Source organism: Colobus angolensis, unplaced genomic scaffold (genome assembly GCF_000951035.1).
Source record: "Colobus angolensis palliatus isolate OR3802 unplaced genomic scaffold, Cang.pa_1.0 Scaffold302, whole genome shotgun sequence".
Lineage (NCBI taxonomy): Eukaryota > Metazoa > Chordata > Mammalia > Primates > Cercopithecidae > Colobus > Colobus angolensis.
The window spans coordinates 2,305,193-2,325,425 of record NW_012116289.1 but is presented as its reverse complement, the minus strand read 5'-3'; the positions used below and the strand labels follow the sequence as shown (position 1 = coordinate 2,325,425).

The following is a 20,233-nucleotide window of genomic DNA, read 5'->3' as shown; positions in this document are numbered from 1 at the left end:
ACACACACACACACACACACACAGAGTGCTACTGGAAGTTATCAAATAAAAAATAAAGTTAGCCCAAAGTTAAGTTTCTTGTAGGTATCCCTTGAGAAACATTGTATCCCTTTATCTGTATATACACACACCTCCTTTCCACATACATAACAGGTATCCTTCTATACAGGATGTTCTACAACCTGCTTTTGTGTTAATAACATGCTTTAGAGATACCTGCTCGGCAGCACGTATCACATTCTTACTAACAACTACACAGTATTCTGCAACATAAAAATTACCTGCAGCACTTACCTAGTCCAACTGATAGACATATAACAGGTTCCCAGTTTTTAATCACTAAAAACAATGATGCATATAGCCATGCTTGGGCATGTGTGTGTGTGTGTGTGTGTGTGTGTGTGTGTGTGTGTGTGTGTTCATCCTGCAGTGCTTTTGTGAGTCTATTTATTATGTAAATTCCCAGTAGCAGTACTGTTAAGACAAAGGCATGTGTATTTTAAACTTGAGTGAATCACTAAATTCCCCTCCAAAGAGAGCACACAAATAGACTCTACTTCAAATTTTCAAAATCCTGACCCCACAGCATCTTTTCCTCATACTTTGATTATCTAGGACTGTAGATTTCCATGTGTAAGACAGACTGAAGTTCTTGATAGATAGATAGATAGATAGATAGATAGATAGATAGATAGATAGATAGATAGATAGATAGATAGATATACGGACACACACACATATACATACTTCTGGAATTCTTTCCAAACACAAAGTTTTTGTGGGGTTGTTTTAATTTTTTGGTAGTCAAATTTATTGATCTTTTTCTTTATGGTTTCTGTGTTTTGTGTTCTATTTAGAAGTTTCTCTCCACTTCAAGACTACAAATATAGTCACCGTAAGCACCTCTTAAAACAAAAATTTCAGAAAAGTAACAACAATGGTTGGGCAGGCCAAGCTTCTTCTGATACGAACAATAGCCAAAGCTGATTTTAAAATATGCTGCATGCAATAGAGGACCTCAGACTCCATGCCCACAGCTACTATGATCATGGCAGGTAGGACACACTATTCAGCTCTGCACTCACAAGTTCCCCAAACCCTGACTGCTCCAAAGGTCACACACATTTGCACACATTCTCTGGGTGTGTTCCTGGCGTGCGCACACACTCACTCGCTGCCTCTCTCTCTCTCTCTCTCTATATATATATATGTACTACTCTGTCGCCCAGGCTGGAGTGCAATGGCGTGATCTCAGCTCACTGTAACCCTCGCCTCCCAGGTTCAAGCAATTCTCTGCCTCAGCCATCTGAGTAGCTGGGATTACAGGCGCCCACCACCATGCCCGGCTAAATTTTTGTATTTTTAGTAGTGACGGGGTTTTGCCACCTTGGCCAGGCTGGTCTTGAACTCTTGACCTCGTGATCCACCCGCCTTGGCCTCCTAAATGGCTGGGATTACAGGTGTGTGCCACCACACCCGGCCTATATTTTTATGGTATCAGGAGATGGATAAACATACCACACTAGAAAGATACACTTGTTTAACACGGCCACTAGAGAGACTGTCTAAAGATGTACCATGCAGTGGAGAAGCAGCAGCCATGTACAAGGCCTATTACAAATTAAACAGTGAAGGTTGTTTGTTTAGATCCTCTAGTATCAATGACCTAATTATCTAGGAACAATCTAGAGGGACTGTTCTATGATAAATGGAGACAGAAAACAAATTCATCCATCAACAAAAAGACCACCTTTGACAGAGTGGAGGTAAAACTCAGCATAGCTACACATTACATAAAAACAGGAGTGTGTGTGTGTGTGTGTGTGTTGTGTGTGCGCGCGCACGCGCGTATGTATATCCGTGTGGGTGTTGAAATGTCCTTAGCTGGCTTCAGGGAGAGTTCAGCTGAGGCAGAAGGAACTTCAAAAGCTAGTATAACACCATCTGCTGGCCTCTTTATGGTAGCTTAATAGGTGTTTTTTTCTAAACATATTTTTATTGGGTATGTAAAAATGAACGAGTATATGCAACCTGTATTTTTCAGCTAAATGCAAAATTATAAAAAACAACCTATTTAAAGTTCACAGATCGAAAACGTCTTGCTTACAGAGTAACTTCCCAATTCTAGACCCTGTGGCCACAGCCACAACACAACGTGGTTGCTTAAAAATGCAGATTCCTGGGGCCAATTTCCAAATACTGTAATCCACCCTCTCTATTAAGGCACCAGATATCAGCATTTTCAAAGTTTCACAGCCGATCCAGGTTTGGGGACCACTGCTTTTTGGAAACCATAAGCCAGTCTCTTGTAGGTGGGCTCCCATCTTTAATAGTGCCTCTTACACGGGCTTTCACATCTTTCCATTCACTGAGCTGGGAATGTGAGGATCATTCTCTCAAGAACACAAATTCCATTCTCCCTGATGACAAGTCATCCTAAGCTTCCTTTGGGATGCTGAAAAACTTCACCCTGTCTAATATCTAGCCTTCTTTCAAGGAGTGACTTAGATTGTGGAAATTTTGTTCATGAATCCACAGCAATAAAAAAATGAAACTAACTCCTTCTTTGCCTTAGAGAAGGCTTTGATTAAAAACCTGTCTTTTAGACTCTAAAAGGAAATAAAAGGAAAGGTCTACTTTTTCTGTCCAGCAGGCAGATGATTACATTTAGCAGGATAAATAGAAACTACAAAAAACGAACAAAACAGTGGTCTAAAGGTCAAATTAACATTCATTCATGCTGACTTGAGTAAGAAGACCAATGCAAAGTCAGACAAAAATGCCTCAGCTCATCATGTAGCCACTGAAAAATGAGTAAAGATTATAATTTCCATTAAGTAGCAAAGCAGGCATCAAAGACAGTTCTGCCAACTGTAGCAACTCACTCCACCGAGCTCATCACTGTTTTTAGGTTCAGGATGTTATTGGGTAAAATGCTTAGGAGTTTCTATGGCGCTCTAATGTAATTTTCAACAATAAGAATTTATGGTAGTTATAGTACCCACAGCTTAATTTTAGCCAGATGCTTTTCCCAATTTTTAAATTTATTTTTAGCCTACCACATGGCTTCAGTGGAAACTGAAAATGATAGTTAGACACAGTTTTCATCACATATGCAGAGTGAAAATAGTAACACGTGGTGTATTTGGGGCAGATTTTTAAGAAAAAAATGAAATGCACTGTAAAATAATATAGTCAAATATGCTAATGTTACTACCTAAAGTATCTCCAAGCAAGTAGGAAAGATTAAGAAAAGAGACATCATCGCATCATCGACTACAATAGTCTAAATATACTGTAGCATCTTGTTTAGCAGCTTTAATTCAGAAGACTCTAACGTTCTTTATGTAGAATCAGCTGTCAATGGAACAGTGAAGTGGCCAACATTTCTAAATTAGTTTTATGAATTGTCGTAATAACCCATTAAAGCTACAAAGTACTTAAACTCTCTCTTTCACACAAACACACACACACACACACTGACTTTAAAGGGAAATAACCGACTTTGGTTTTGTTTGTTGTCTGAATTTGCTCAGATGGCATTAGGTGGCTGTGTCAGCAAGTGGGTAAAACCAGTTGGTACAGGTGAGTGATCCCAGTTGTAACACAGAAGTTGTTAAGATGACCTCCAAACTCAAACCTTAAAGCAGAGGTGTCCAATCTTTTGGCTTCCTTGGGCCACAAGAAGAAGAATGTCTTGGGCCACACATAAAATACACTAATGATTGCTGATGAACTAAATAAAATACAAAAAAACTCATAATGTTTTCAGACAGTTTACGAATTTGTGAATTCAAAGCTATCCCGGGCCACAGGTCAGACAAGCTTGCCCTTCGCTTGGAGTAAGGTCTTCCTCCTCTGCAGTGGGAAATCTATGGAGGGGCATTCCTGCTAATCCAGCATCTGCATGTCAGGACATTCTGGAAGCCTTTTGCTTTGCACTAAAGTCATCCTCAAAAATTAATATCTCACATATAGCAGAAACGCAGAGCAAAGAATTTACTGGGAAGTTAGAAGCTGAGATCGACTTACTGGAGATTTGGTTAATCGAAGGATAGTGCCATTTTTTATCTCATTGCGGTTCTGGAAAAGAAATAAAAAATCTTTGTAAATCTTCAAGTAGAAGAGAACAAAGGCAAATATAATCTAGCAGATAAAACAGGCATTCAGTTTATTCTCACTTGAATAATTTTTAATTATTTCTAGAAAGGCTGTTAACTTTCTATCTGACAATATTCAGTACAAAGGAAGTGAATATAAACTCAAAGAAAAGGAATATGGGTCCCAAGCATAGCAAACAAAAAAAGTAATTTTAAAAGGTTATTAAAGGCATATGACCTGACTCCTACATTTCTACAATTCCTGACTCCTACAATTACACTCTTACATATTTACCCAATAGAACTGAAAGCATGTGTCCACACAAGAATTTGTGCACTAATGTTTACAGAAACATTATCTGTAATAGCCAAAAAGTAGAAACAATACATAAGTCCACTGCTTGATAAATGGATAAGCAAAATGTGTTCTTTCCATTCCGCAGAAAATTAGTAAGTCATAAAAAAGGAATGAAAGGCGTGGTGGCTCACACCTGTAATCCCAGCACTTTGGAAGGCCAAGGCAGGCGGATCACCTGAGGTCAGGAGTTCGAGACCAGCTTGACCAACATGATGAAACCCCGTCTCTACTAAAAATATAAACAAACAAAAATAAATTAGCCAGGCATGGTGGCGGGTGCCTGTAATCCCAGCTACTCAGGAGGCTGGGACAGGAGAATTGCTTGAACCCAGGAGACAGAGGTTGCAGTGAGCTGAGATCGCACCACTACACTCCAGCCTAGAAAACAAGAGTGAAACTTTGTCTTAAAATTAAAAAAAGAAATAAAGTACCAATACATGCTACAACACGGATGAACCTTGAAAACATTACACTAAGTGAAAGATGCCAGACACAAAGGCTTCATGTTACATGATTGCATTTGCATGAAATGTCCAGGATGGACAAATCAGTAGAATCAGGCATTAAGATAAATGGTTGTCTAAGGCTGGGGGAGGGAAGCAATGGGAATGACTGCTCCATGGGTTCAGTGTTTTCTTTTGGGGTGATGCAAATGTTTTGGAACTAGATTGGTGACGGCTGCACAACACTGTGAATGCACTAAACACCCCCTTTAAAAGGTGGATCATTGTGACGTGTGTCTCAGTAAAGCTGTTTCTTTAAAAGGGTTATTAAAGAGCTTGGTTTCTTAACATTTGCTGGTTCCTTTTGCATGTTGCCTTGAAGTTAAGAACAAACAGCATAAATAAGCAGCTCTCCAATCAGCCTGCCTCCATGTGGCAAGTATATCTGAAGTGAGTGCTATGAAGCTATCACTTAGCATCTGATGTGGTTTGGCTTTGTGTCCCCACCAAAGTCTCATCTTCAATTATAATCCCCATGTGTTGAGAGAGGGACCTGGGGGAAGGCAATCGGATCACAGGGGCAGTTTCCCTCATGCCGTGCTCATGAGAGTGAGTGAGTGAGTTCTCACGAGATCTAATGGTTTTATAAGGGGCTCTTTCCCCTTTGCTTCTTTCACACACTCTCACCCGCTGCCATGTAAGACGTGCCTGCTTACCTTTCCACCATGATTGTAAGTTTTTTGAGGCCTCCCCAGCCATGCAGAACTGTGAGTCAATTAAACCTTCTTTTCTTTATAAATTACCTAGCCTCTAGCCTTGCGTAGTTGTTTATAGCAGTGTAAGAACAGATTAATACAGTATCTTTGACATTGAAGATAGAATTTCATTGGTGGTTTTATTTTCTTCCAGCAGAGTATACACCACACCCAATTTCCAGGAGGAGGCCTTCCAGGACTCACCATGGTTGCATGCCCTACGTGGTATGCTGAAGTTGGGGGTTAATAAATCTGCCTTCAGGATCACTACCTTGCATAATTTAAGATCAAGCCACAAGCTGGAGTTTGCTCAGGACTCAGTAGACACACTGAGGTGGTAGGAAGTTTCTTGATGAGATGCCAAAGACACATAAAATTGCTTGCTTCCTCAGCCAATTCTGATGACTTTTTGGACAATGAATTTTCTAAAAGAACCACCCAAAAGGGGGCAGTCTTCAGGCCAGAATTCCCTCCCAAAGAAAAGCAGATATGAACATTTCACACCAAGTGCAGGCAGGCCCGAAAACCCACCACCACCAGATCCAGGCCCTATGTGTGCAATTCAGCCCAGTGTAGAGCATCCCCTGATGCACTGGGTCACCTCTGGAGAGAGCTAGCTCGTCATTACCGGAAGCATGTAAGCATGGTACTGAATGCCTCTTGGCAGGCAGGCTGAGATAGGATATGGGGAAATGAATTCAAGTCATTTTTAAAATCTCTTTTCAACTCTTAAAATTCTGACACTGTGAGAAATGAAAAGGAAGATGGCAAATACTAACAACAGAGTTCTAAGGAAGTCGAATACATAACATACCCTTTCTTTGGTCAAGCTCTAAACAACTCGAGAAAATAAGATGGAGAATGAAAAATCCTGGCCGGGCGCAGTGGCTCAAGCCTGTAATCCCAGCACTTTGGGAGGCCGAGACAGGCGGATCACGAGGTCAGGAGTTCGAGACCATCCTGGCTAACACGGTGAAACCCCGTCTCTACTAAAAAATACAAAAAACTAGCCGGGCGAGGTGGCGGGCGCCTGTAGTCCCAGCTACTCGGGAGGCTGAGGCAGGAGAATGGCGTAAACCCGGGAGGCGGAGCTTGCAGTGAGCTGAGATCCGGCCACTGCACTCCAGCCCGGGCGACAGAGCGAGATTCCGTCTCAAAAAAAAAAAAAAAAGAAAAGAAAAAGCCTTTGTATTAGTGACTATAAAGAACAAGTCTCAGAGTAAGCCAGCAGATGTGCTGACTAAACCCTTGGGTCAGGCACACCTGTTCATGTAAGGCTTAAGGCAGGTTCCTTCTTAAGAGGAAAGAGGTCAAATTTATTCTTACCAAATTTTCCAAACAGGAAGGGAAGAAGGCCCTAGGGGTATAAAAAGGCTAGGAGGGTTTAGAAACAATCTTTTTTTTTTTTTTTTTCCCCAGAAGGAGTCTCGCTCTGTCACCCAGGCTGAAGTGCAGTGGCACAATCTCAGCTCACTGTAACCTCCACCTCCCATGTTCAAGCGATTCTCCTGCCTCAGCCTCTTGAGTAGCTGTGACTATAAGCGCCCACCACCATGCCCGGCTAATTTTTGTATTTTTAGTACAGACGAGGTTTCACCATATTGGGCAAGATGGTCTCAAACTCCTGACCTTGTGATCCGCCCACCTCGGCCTCCCAAAGTGTTGGGATTATAGACGTAAGCCACCACACCTGACCCAATGAAATTCTATCTTCAATGTCAAAGATACTGTATTAATAATCATGGAAGTTTGGAGTTGTGATGAGGCATTCCTAACAAAAGCAATAAACTAACATTTATTGAAAGGAACTGGGCTGGGAGTTTTTGTTTCTCATGCTTATGTAACCAACATTACACCTCTATGCCCACGTTAAAGATAAGAAAGCAAAGCTGCTGAGAGGATAAGTTATTTGCCCAACATCATGGAGGGGATGAGAGGACTCAAACCCAGGTAATCTGACAACAAAGGCTGTGCTCTGTCTGCCTGACAAAGGCAAGACCCAGACCTTGCATTTACCCTCAGAGGAGAGAGTTCATCAGTCGCTCAACATACATGACAGCAAATAATCAAGACTGGATTCCTAAGTGCTAAGGAATGCTCTCCAGAGTCCCAGGGCTTCCCCACCACACCCAAGGCGACATACTGGGTGCCGGGTGGGAGGAGGGCTGGGAGAAGTTCTGCATTGGCCTCTAGGCTCCCTCAGGCACTCCTTCAAGGTTCACTGCTTCCTTTTTGGAATCCAAGCAAGACTGCTTTCCAGAAAGGGTCTTGATAATTGTTTGTTTCAAAGCAAAGCATGATTAAATCCTCTAATAAAGCTGGGCTCAATTCCTGCTCTGCTTCCCACCAGCTGAGTGGACTCAGTACAAGCTACTTAATTCCTCAGACCTAAGTTCTCTTCCCAGAAGTGGGAAGAACAATGCACTCTAAGAGGTGAATAAGAACAAGAGGAAACGGACAGAGGTACTGCATCTAGACTCGAACTGGCTCAAGAATGGGAGCAATTCCTGCTGTTCCAGAGACAGCAGCACCTTCTGTCTGTGCCTTCTCAGTCAACAATTACATTTATCTTCTCTCCCTTCCTTCCCCCATGCTTTTAAATCAGTGTCTTGTACTTTAAATGAAAAGGAGATATGTAGAAGAACTAATAAAATATGCATTAAAAATTTAAGGTCCTGACAGAAAGGCAGAGCAAACTCAGAAACAAAGGCAATAGTAGACAACTGTATATTCTATCCAGAAAGTCAACTGGATTAGAGCTTTTTCACCATGTGCTGATGACACCTTTGGCTCTGTAAGAAAGGCCTAATTTGGGATGTAAACTTCATTAACAAAGGAAGAGGCTTGTCATTGTTCTGATTTCATAAATCCCACACAGGAGGCATAGTGCATAGCTTAAAAGTGACGGGGCCACCCAGACTGGACACACATTTCACTTCCAAGCGGGAAAACCTGGTGCAAGTGGCATGGCTGTCCTTATGCTCCCAGCTTTCTCATGTCCCCGGCTTCCTCACATGGAAAATGAGGATATTGCCTATTTCCTAAGGTTATTCTGAGGACCAAGTGAGATAATCCAATTAAAGTCCTTAAAACAGTGCCTGGCATTGCAAATGCTAAAAAGAAATGAGAGAGACAGAGAGAGAGAAAGAGAGAGAGTTCACTGTTTATTATTAAGCACAAAAATAACACGTATAAAGCACATTGCTATACTCTTATTTGTTTTTAGCTAAACCCTATACATAAATAATAAATAAAAATAATAATACAATCTATGTTACACCAAGGACAGAAACATCTACCCAGCAGGATAACAAATATTAGCAAATGCATACCTCTTCTGTAAGTTGACCAGCATGTCTAAGGAGGAATTTTGTCTCACAAGCATGCTTCGTATTGGAGGCAGGGAACCTCTCACCCACTTTTTTTATCCTATTCAGCCCTCAGTCTGTTTCAGAGGGAGCAGCCCTCTAAGCATCAATAAGTACTGTCTATGTGCTTTTACTTATTCATCTTTTTTGTTCATTGGCTGTCTCCCTCACCCCTAAGATGTCACCTCCATGAGAGCAGATAGTTTATTATGTGTATATCACTCTCATCCAGAACAGTGGACACCTATGACCTGGCACATGCCGGCACTCAAAAATTATCTGTTCAATAAATGGCTAAACTACCCTATGCCAGGCACAGATGAGGCACCAAGGCAGATACAAAGTTAAATAGGACTAATTCCTGTCTGCTGGGAATTGGTCAGTGAGAGAAACTGACGTATAATAACTGTATCTGTACCATGGCAGAGACCTGGGGGTGACCAGCGCTGCATCAGCACATAGGTGTGATGCAAGGAGAGGGGAAGAACAGGGTGTGCAGCAAAGGCTTTCAGAGGAGATGACATTCAAGATGGCCCTCTGCACATAGGCAGGATTTCCCAGGAGAGAGGCGGAAACAGCACATCTCAAAGCTCTGAGGCACGAAAGGACAAGACATCCTCACGGAACAGAGAAAAGTCCTGTGTGGTCGCTTAGAGCCGGAGATGCAGGAAGAAAAGGAAGACGGGACACTTGAAAGGTAGACTGATCTTCCACCATTTAAGAAGAGGGAGGAGCAGGAGTAAGGGGTGGCGCTCCAGCTCTGATTTGCTGTTAGCAAACGTGTCATCTCTCTCGAGGAGCCAGCTGGGCAATGTGGCAGTCATATCTGTCCACAAATATTCTCCTGAGAAGGAGAATTGCAAAGCTCAGGCTTTGGGAACAAGGGTCATGTGGCCGCTTCATGAGAAAGGAATCCAGAGCGTCTGAGCTGAGAACAGAAACCATCTACCTCACCCCCACACTCAGCTGGTCACTGAGAATGCACACCTTCCAATGTCTGCAGTAACAGCACTTCGTATGCTTCCTCTGTCTTCATTGGCATAACTTTATTCTTCCAGAAGTGTCCTGCTTAGGCAGATGGTATGACTGCTCATTACAGGAACTTCCTGAAAGACCCAGAAACTCAAATGAAAAACATCAACTGTTTGTCCTCTAAGGTTCTTTGAATCCCTTGCCTCGAAACCTCCAGTTTCCAACAATCCGAACTGTTGTATCATGACCCATACATGCTTTGAAAGACCCAACTAAACCAAACTTCCAATTCTCAATAAATTTTGACTTTACTTTCTGTGATAGCCTTTTTTTTTTTCCTTTTTTTTTTTTTGGTAGGGCTGGGGGTGGTGTGGTACTGGGTGGCCTTTTTGATGTGTCAACTTGACTAGAATACAGTTTCCAGTTATGCGAATACTAATCTACACGTTGCTGTAAGGTATTTTGTAAATGTGATGAAAGTCTATAATCACTTGACTTTAAGTAAGAGAGATTATCCTAGATAATCTCAATGGGCCTGCTTCAATAAATTGAAAGGCCTTAAAAACAGAGTTTAGCAGGGCATAGTGGCTCATACCTGTGGTCCTAGCTAATTGGGAGGCTGAGGTGGGATGATTCCTTGAGCCCAGAAGGTCAAGGCTGCAGTTACTATTGCACTCCAACGTAGGCAACAGAGCAAGACCCTGTCTCTTCAAAACAAGACAAAACAAAACACTAACAATAAAACAGAGCTGAGGGTTCCTTGAAGGAACAAATTCTATCTGTGGACAGTAGATAGCAGATTTAGTCTGTGTCTCAGAATTCCAGCCTGCCCTGTGGATTTTGTGTTTTCCTAACCAGCTCCCATAATCCCATGAGGTAATTCCTTGCAATCAGTTCCAATACATCTCCTACTGGTGCTGCATCTCTAGTGGAGTCCTGATGAATTCACCTCTACCTGAGACACTGACAAAGCGTTGCATGCTGATGTTCTCCCTCAACAAGGTGAGCAACAAGATCGTCTCTGTCTTATCAGCAAGTGGTATGGGTGACACTTGGGAGCCATCTTTTGACAGGGTCAACCCAAGCAACATTCAACTGAGGCAAGGTCGCATCAAATAACATATGAAAGTGTGTGAAGGGCCAGGCGCAGTGGCTCAAGCCTGCAATCCCAGCACTTTGGGAGGCCAAGGCGGGTGGGTCATGAGGTCAGGAGTTCGAAAGCAGCCTGGGCAACGTGGTGAAACCCAGTCTCTAATAAAAATACAAAAAAATTAGCCGGGCGCAGTGACGGGCACTTGTAATCCCAGCTACTCAGGAGGCTGAGGCAGGAGAATCGCTTGAAACTGGAAGGTGGAGGTTGCAGTGAGTCGAGATCGCGCCACTGCACTCCAGCCCGGGCAGCAAGAGTGAAACTCTGTCTCAAGAGAAAAAAAAAAAGTATGTGAGGGCTACTACCTCACTGGGGCATTGCAGCTGAATGGGGAGACTTGGCTCTAAGGCTTTAAAGTGGCAAATGGGAAGGGGATCATCATGGCGGACGGGAGGCAGGACTAGATTGCAGCTCCAGATAGTGCAGCGTGCAGAAGTTCGGATTGTGGATTTTAGCTCCAGATAGACTGCAATGGCAAACCAGTAATCCCGAGAGGACCCACAGACCCTCTGAAGGAAGCAGACTGGCTCCCGCAATATCCGGGAGACACCCCAAATACTGTGAGTGCCCCAACTGTGGAAGTAGAAAAGGGAGACCCTCCTCTCTGAAAACACCCCCACTAGAGAAGCTGAAGGTCTGTTTGTGGGAGAAGTTTCCAACCTTACCTGGAGCTCAGCCAACTTACAGAGCCAAGAGAAATACAAGGTAGAGGAAGCAGCAGAAAGGTCCTGGGAGCTCGCTGAGTCGCCTAGCAGGCCATTACCGCCTGGCACTGCAGGGATCCAACGGGAGGGTGGCCAGTGGAGCAGCGGGTATAACTCCACAGAGAGAAGGAAATCTGTAGCCGAACTTTGTATGGTGGGAGTGAGACTGGCCCTTCAGTTAGCGTGGGAGCTGGGTGAAGCCTGTCACTGCTGGCCTTCCACCACTTCCCTGACAACCTGCATGACTCAACAGAGGCAGCCATAATCCTGGAGACATCACACTACCTGATTTCAAACTACACTATAAGGCCATAGTCACCAAAACAGCATAGTAGTGGTATAAAAATAGGCACATAGACCAATGGAACAGAATAGAGAATACAGACATAAACCAAAATGCTTATAACCAACTGACCTTCAACAAAGCAAGCAAAAACATAAAGTGGGGAGAGGACACCCTTTTCAACAAATGATGCTGGGATAATTGGCAAGCCATATGTAGGAGAATGAAACTGGATCCTCATCTCTCACCTTTTACAAAAATCAACTCAAGATGAATTAAGGACTTAAACATAAGACCTGAAACTATAAAAATTCTAGAAGATAACATTGGAAGAACCCTTTTAGACATTGGCTTAGACAAGGATTTCATGACCAAGAAGCCAAAAGCAAATGCAATGAAAACAAAGATAAATACCTGGGACATAAACTAAAGAGCTTTTTGCATAGCAAAAGGAACAGTCAGCAGAGTAAACAGACAACCCACAGAGTGGGAGAAAATCTTCACAATCTATACATTTGAAAAAGGACTGATATCCAAAATCTATAACGAACTCAAACAGATCAGTAAGAAAAAAAAAAAAATCCCATCAAAAAGTGAGCTAAGGACATGAACAGACAATTCTCAAAAAAGGATATACAAATGGCCAAGAAACGTATAAAAAAAGTTCAACATCCCTAATGATCAGGGAAATGCAAATCAAAACCACAATGCTATACCACCTTACTCCTGTAAGAATGGCCATAATCAAAAAAATAAAAAAAACAGTAGACATTGGCATGGATGTGGTAAACAGGGAACACTTCTACACTTCTGGTGGGAATGTAAATTAGTATAACCACTGTGGAAAACAGTGTGGAGATTCCTTAAAGAACTAGAAGTAGAACTACCATTTGATCCAGCAATCCCACTACTGGGTATCTACCCAGAGGAAAACAAGTCATTATTCAAAAACAGATACTTGCACATGCACGTTTACAGCAGCACAATTCACAATAGCAAAATTGTGGAACCAACCTAAATGCCCATCAATCAACGAGTAGATAAAGAAACTGTGGTGTATATACATGCATACACACACATATATACACACACACACACACATATATACACACATATACATATACACACACACATACACATCTATGTATGAGATGGAATACTACACAGCCATAAAAAGGAGTTAACAGCATTTTCAGCAACCTAGATGAGACTGGAGACTATTATTCTAAGTGAAGTAAATTAGGAATGAAAAACCAAACGTCATATGTCTTCACTGATATATAGGAGCAAAGCTATGAGGACACAAAGGCGTAAGAATGATACAATGGACTGTGGGGACTTGGGGGGAAGAGCAGGAGGGGGGCGAGGGATAAAAGATTACAAATATGGTGCAGTGTATACTGCTCGGGTGATAGGTGTACCGAAATCTCACAAATCACCACTAAAGAACTTACTCATGTAACCAAATACCACCTGTACCCCAATAACTTATGGGAAATAAATAAAGCATGTGAAGAAGAAAAAAACAATGAGGCAATACCCCCCACAAACAGGGAAAGGGATTCCATGAAAGCAAAGAATGTATCTATCAACTCACAGTGCCAAGAAATTGCCACATGCCCTCTCTGGAAAATGAGTCTTTAATCTTTCATTTCTCCTATGATCTTCAGACCATCTGTTTTAGAATCACCATGGGTGAGTGTTAGGATGCAGATTTCTGGGGATTCCCCTCCACAGCCTATGAATCAAGGGCCTGGTTTGCTGCATTTTCACTATGATCCCAAGTAACTCTGATGCAAAATGAAGTTTAGAATCATCAGTCTGAACTTTCATTAAGACTACACATGACATTTGGAATAAATATTCTGAATTTTGAGGTAATAAATAATAAAGTTTGAAGCAAACAAAACTCATGCCAGCTTCTCAAAAATGAGAAAACCAGCAGAAAGAACATTTCTGCAGGGAAATGTCCTGACTGAACACAATGTATGAGGAGAATGACAAGTGGCCCAGTGAAAGTCAGCCAAAGCCCTGCTGTCATATTTACCAATACCCAGCAGTTCCAGACTGTACCAGCCCCTGCCATTCACAGGCATCTCGATAGGATGCCTTTGTGTCTGTACTAGTTCATCGACTCAGCCTCTGTGCAGATTGGGTAATAAGATGGCACAGAAAAATGTCATTGTTGTCGTATGTTTCCCTCTGAAATCTGTTTTTCTCAGTATGCCAACTTTCTACTTAGTCAGATAAATTAAGAATTTTGGCCAGGCGCGGTGGCTCAAGCCTGTAATCCGAGCACTTTGGGAGGCCGAGACGGGCGGATCACGAGGTCAGGAGATCGAGACCATCCTGGCTAACACGGTGAAACCCCGTCTCTACTAAAAATACAAAAACTAGCCAGGCGAGGTGGTGGGCGCCTGTAGTCCCAGCTACTCGGGAGGCTGAGGCAGGAGAATGGCGTAAACCCAGGAGGCGGAGCTCGCAGTGAGCTGAGATCTGGCCACTGCACTCCAGTCCGGGCGACAGAGCGAGACTCCGCCTCAAAAATAAAAAAGAATTTTGCCTACTGAAAAATCCCAATTTTATTCTCCTTCCTTTCTTTTAGCAAGGACAACAGGAGGTCCACAGGGAGGAAGGCTTCCGATCCCCTGCATTCAGGCCCTGTAGAGGGCAGGAAGCTCCAGCATCTTCCCTGGCTCCACCTCTTCTCACTCCCTCTCCTTCCTTGTCTGTGTCTGTCTCTTTCTCCAGATGTGAGGAGGCCCTTACTTTGGATATGTTACTGTAAAATAATGCAGTTGTTCAGGTCTATTTCTTAATCATCACAGAGACTGTTTCTGCATGCAAGCCTGATCGCTTTTGTCCACTGTGTGTCCATTTTTTTGATGTTCACATCTTCAGGCTAATGAAACAACTGAGGGCAATATACGATACGCTTGTTGCTAAGTTACAGAGCAATGTCTCCAGACAGGACTATGGATCTGACCCTTAAGGAGGCATGTTAGAAATATCCTAAAATAAAATCCAGACACCACCCACCCCCCGCCAAAAAAAAAAACACACAGGAAAAAAGGCAAAGAGTTGGGGATGAGAAAGAAGCATAAGGAAGAAAAAGTGGTCAGCTGCTGTAAATGCCCATTCCCCATAACTGAGGCTCCAGCCTTCCAGGGGCTGCTCACCATCAGAAACGGCAACCCCGCCACCCCATTAGAGTGGTAGCACTTCGTTCCCACCCATTAATTTGAAAAATTTGTGGTTTGACTTCTTTTCTACTCCTTATTCATGCTCCTAAGTGAGAATTCCATTTTCAGCTGTTGTCTTTTTCTCCAATCATTTCGCTTTCCACGGGACCCAGCTATACTGTACCCAATTCCCAAAGCTGAAAAAAGAAAGAACAAGACAAGTATTAAGAGATATCTATTAACTACCTATTTGTGGTCTGTAAACACAGAACATGAAGGTGAAGGGCCTGTTCTGCAATAAACGGTTTGCTCTCTCTATATCTGTAATAAGATCTGGGTCAGAAGGAGCAGACAGAGGTGGGTAGACAGCTCCTAGGAGCCAAGGGAATCTGTCAGGACATAGCAAGCCTGAGGGAAAGGACAGAAGGAGACTGCCTGTCCCCTTCAGTGTTTTAACCAAGGACTTGTGGAAGATAGAAAGAAAGAACAACATGCTTTTCTGGAGATGACAAACTCGCTTTAAAGGAACATGCACTATCAGATGTCCACGATTGCAAAACAAAAACAAACAAACAAAAAAGCAGACCCGTGTTCAAAGACATGAAGTTGCTTGCTTCCTTAGTCAATTTCACATGATAGAAGCCAGCACATACCTACTTTGGCCTAGTGTCCAGGCTGGGGCTAAAAGCTCAGGGTAGAACCCAGTTCATGTCCACATCTCTAATACTGTAGGATAAGAATTACTGACTCGAATCTGTTAAACAGTAATGGAATATAATTATGCAGATGTGAATCTTGGACTTGGCCTTGAAGTTAGGTATAGGCAGTCCCCTTGAGCACAGCAGCTGAGGGGGGCCATCTTGGCATTTCAGACAGGGGGGCAGCCCCAGCAAGGGCATACTGTGAGCACCAGAGGAGTGTGATACGCATTAATAAAACCTCTCGCGGGACAGGTGCTATGCTGGGAGAACAACGAGGAGTTAGGGTGATGGAGCCACAGTGGTCTGGCAACTGCGAGAAGCAGAGGACTGGGAGGAAGGAAGCCCTGGTTGGGCCTGACCAGCTCACTTCCCATGTGATCTTGGGCATGTCATTTTGCTTCAGTCCCTCATCAACAGAATGGAGGCAAGGGACCCAGGGCCATTGGTCAGTTCTCTCCTCTTCTCTTTCATTTGCACTGCCATAAACAAAGAGGAAACATTTACAGCTTTTGAGACAGACTACTGATAGGATGAAGGGGATGTTTTAGGGAAATGAATTTGTTGAAGCAGCTAATGAAATGGGGGGGGGAATGCGTTCAGTAGACTGAGCAAGGTGAGGGAGGACTTCAGCAACACACTACTCCCTCCCTCCAAGGCAGAGCTTGGACCTTATTACATCAGACCGCAGGCTCCAACCTTGGCATCACCGGCTCTGAGCATCTCTCAGCCTAAGAGTTAACCACCCAGCAGACAAAGTCAAGATTCGAAAGGTAAAGGAGGAGCAAGTTCTAAAACAAGGCTATATGCCTTTGCTCCCATACACAGCACCCAGTAGAGTCAACAGGATGATTTTGTAACACATGACTAAGGCCTTTGAAATGTTCAAATTCTATGAATTTATCCTACCAACACATCAGAGATGCAATAAACATTTTATGAAAGATGTTTGCTACAACACTGCTTACAGAAAAAAAGGCTAAAAGCCAGCCCAAATATTCCAGTTATTCATTTATTGTCTCTCAACTCAAAACCATTCTTGGCCCTGCTTTCTGACAGGTTGCCAGTTGCGGCAATGTGACGCTTCACCAATAGAGGGCACTGGAGTGATTCTGCCTGGGGAAAGCACATTCCCTTTGGGATCCACCATTACTATTCCATGCGCAAGTCCTCAAGCGTCCTGCACCCGGGCTCTGCTCTCCCTACCAGGGACTGCTTCAAAGCAGCTCTGCCTACCCAAGCTTCTGACAACAGAGACACATCTATAGTGCCACACAGCCAGCTGCTTTCCTCTGACAAGTCTCTGTACCACCCGTGGGTCCTGACGTCCCTGTGGTGTTCATGCCCTCTTTGAAGAACCCTGGGGGATGAGCAATGCCCGCTCTTGGTCTTTAGTTCCTCAATTGCCCTCTCTTCCTCAAACTGGAGGCCATAGTTTCTTTTCTGCAACTGCTTCTTCTGGACACATAGGAATTCTCTTTTACTCACAACTAACCAGCTTCTACTAGCTGTCAATGATTTACACTGGAATATCCCCTGTTTAAATAACAGTATGGTTTCTGTATCCTGATTAGATGCTGGCTGATATACAAAGTCTTGCAAATGTCCCCTAACACAAAGAAAACCTGAAGTAAATTATGGTAAGGCAAGCCAAAGATATACCATGTAGCCCCAAGTGCTGCTATGAAAGAATGTTCAGTAATATGGGACCCTGGGACACTGTATTGTGGTGACAAAAGCATGATGCAAAATAGCAAAACTGCACCAAACATGTAGAATATAATGTGTGTTCATGCACTGAGAAAGTACTGGTGACCAGCTGGATAATCCCATGTACATCAACATCACTTGCAACACGGAAAAGAAGGGGAAAAAAGCAGGGAAAATGCCTAATAGTGTGGGTATTAGCCTGACCCAGCCAATGAGGAGTGCCCATGTTTCCAAGGGAGAAGCAATCTCCCTGGTTTTGGACAGAAGGGACCTGTATGAGTTGAGCGAACCACGTTGAACAGTCTTATTTTTCCATTCACTTGAGGTAAGAGACCTGACTGCCAGCCCCTCCCATTGCCAGCAGTTTTAACTTACCCCTCAATCAAATGCCATGTGCAAATGCTTAAACATGGGTTGCAATGGGCAAGTTAGAGCCTGTAGTCTCAGAAAGCCACAAAGTGCTACAGAGACAAGAAAAAAAGAGCTGCACTTATAGGAAAGAAACCCATGCTTGCAAATAAATAAATAATACATTTTTAAAGGGCCATTCCAGTGGCATGAGCAGGGATCACCGAAGATGCTACTACAGCTGGGAAAATACTGACTCCATGGCCTGTTCTAGGCAAAACAATGCAAATAGTGGTCTGTGGAGAGAGGATGAGATAAAACCCTTTACAGCTCACAGCCAAGGAACAATGTGGTTGGAAACACGAGGGATGGAGCAGTGGCCAAGCTTGAGGCATCAGGGTGTCACATGACATCCTGAACATAACCTGCTGTGGCAGGAGCCACCCAGACACTAGTGTCAGATGGGCCTGATCCAAAACGTGGCTTCACCAGTAACAGCTCTGTCACCTGGGAATTTGGCACAGCCCCTGGCACACAATAGGTGCTCAGTGAATACAGGGTAAATGAATGATGGACAAGACAATGTCTTGGGGCCTCCCTTTCCACAGTGCTACATGAAGATGGTCAGATCCATACTACACAGTGTTATTATGGGCATGACTTTGAACAGTGCTAATAAAGCCTCTGCTTGGCTCATTCAGTAAATGTGTAGGATCCAATATGTTATTCATAAAAAGGAGACAGCTTCAGTACCACACTCCAAAAGAAATGGAAAATCTGCCAAAAGAAGGAGGGAGAGAAGGGAGAGAATCTCAGGCAGAGGAAATAAATACAAGTCCACCCATTTGGATCTCCAGCCTAAGACAGTGAAATACAGGAATTCTTTTTCTTTCTCTTTTTTTCCTAGTCATGGATGTCTTAGAGAACTCTGGTGAAGCCTATGGATCTTCTTTTCAGAATAATGTTTTTAAATGCACAAAATAAAATAAATAAGCTTGCAAAGAAACCAAACAGTTATCCAAATATTTTTAAAATTGTATCATAGGCTGGGCGCGGTGGCTCATGCCTGTAATCCCAGCACTTTGGGAGGTGGAGGCGGGTGGATCACGAGGTCAGGAGTTTGACAGCAGCCTGGCCAATATGGTGAAATCCCGTCTGTACTAAAAATACAAAAATTAGCCAGGCGTGGTGGCATGTGCCTATAGTCCCAGCTATTCGAGAGGCTGAGACAGAAGGATTGCTTGAACTCGGGAGGCGGAGGTTGCAGTAAGCCAAGATCACGCCACTGCACTCCAGTGTGAGTGACAGAGTGAGACTCCTCCTCCTCAAAAAAAAAAAATTGTATCATAGTAATATATATGCTGCTTTATCAATGCACGTATCAGCAACCTTTTTCCAGCCAGACAGTAAGCATTTTAAGCATTGCAGGCTAGAACATCTCTGCTGCAACTGTTAAATGTAAATAAATGGGTATGGCTGTGTTCCAGTAAGTTTTATGTACAAAAACAGGTGGCAGCTTGGACATGGTCCACAAGCTATAGTTGCTGACCCCTGTATTAAAGCATTAAATAACAAGATCTATTGTAAGGTCTAATAACTACCATGATTTCTAATTAGGCATAAGATGATAAATGATATTTAGAGATAACTGTGATAACAGTAATAAATGGATGTATCTTTAATTTCTATTGGTAATAAAGGTGCAGATATGCTTATCCTATCATGGCTTGTTGCTGACATTTGTGATTCAAGCTATGAAAAGTTTACATTTTTATACGATTGTAATGTTCCTCCTACACAAGTTCATGAACCCCAGGATAAAATAGCTTTTCATTGTACTTGGAAGGACATCCAAATTCCTACTATAGTTTAGAAGACACTGTGATGCAGCCCTAGTCAACATCTAGAATTTATCTGGTACCTCCTCTCACTCCCAGCTCACTATCCTGTTCCCTTTTGTTCTCTAACACACCAAGCTCTTTCATGCTGCAGGACTTTTGTGCTAGCTGTTCCTTTCCCTGGAATGCTAGGGTCTGGCTCCCTGTTATCCTCCAGTCTTGGCTCAAATGTCATCTCTTTGTTTGTTTGTTTGTTTGAGACAGAGTCTCGCTCTGTTGCCCAGGCTGGAGTGCAGTGGTGCGATCTCAGCTCATGGAAATCTC

The 20,233-nt window shown here is 43.1% G+C and overlaps 1 protein-coding gene across 4 annotated transcripts in view; it reads right to left on the bottom strand.

Moving 5' to 3' along the window:
• The window catches only part of ELMO1 (engulfment and cell motility 1), a 586,055-nt gene that overhangs the window by 406,679 nt on the left and 159,143 nt on the right, over positions 1 to 20,233 (bottom strand). For all 4 annotated transcript variants that reach the window (XM_011950145.1, XM_011950144.1, XM_011950143.1 and 1 more), the window contains one exon: positions 4,033 to 4,083. In XM_011950145.1, the coding sequence (XP_011805535.1) occupies positions 4,033 to 4,083 (51 nt within the window). The remainder of the gene's footprint in view (positions 1 to 4,032; positions 4,084 to 20,233) is intronic.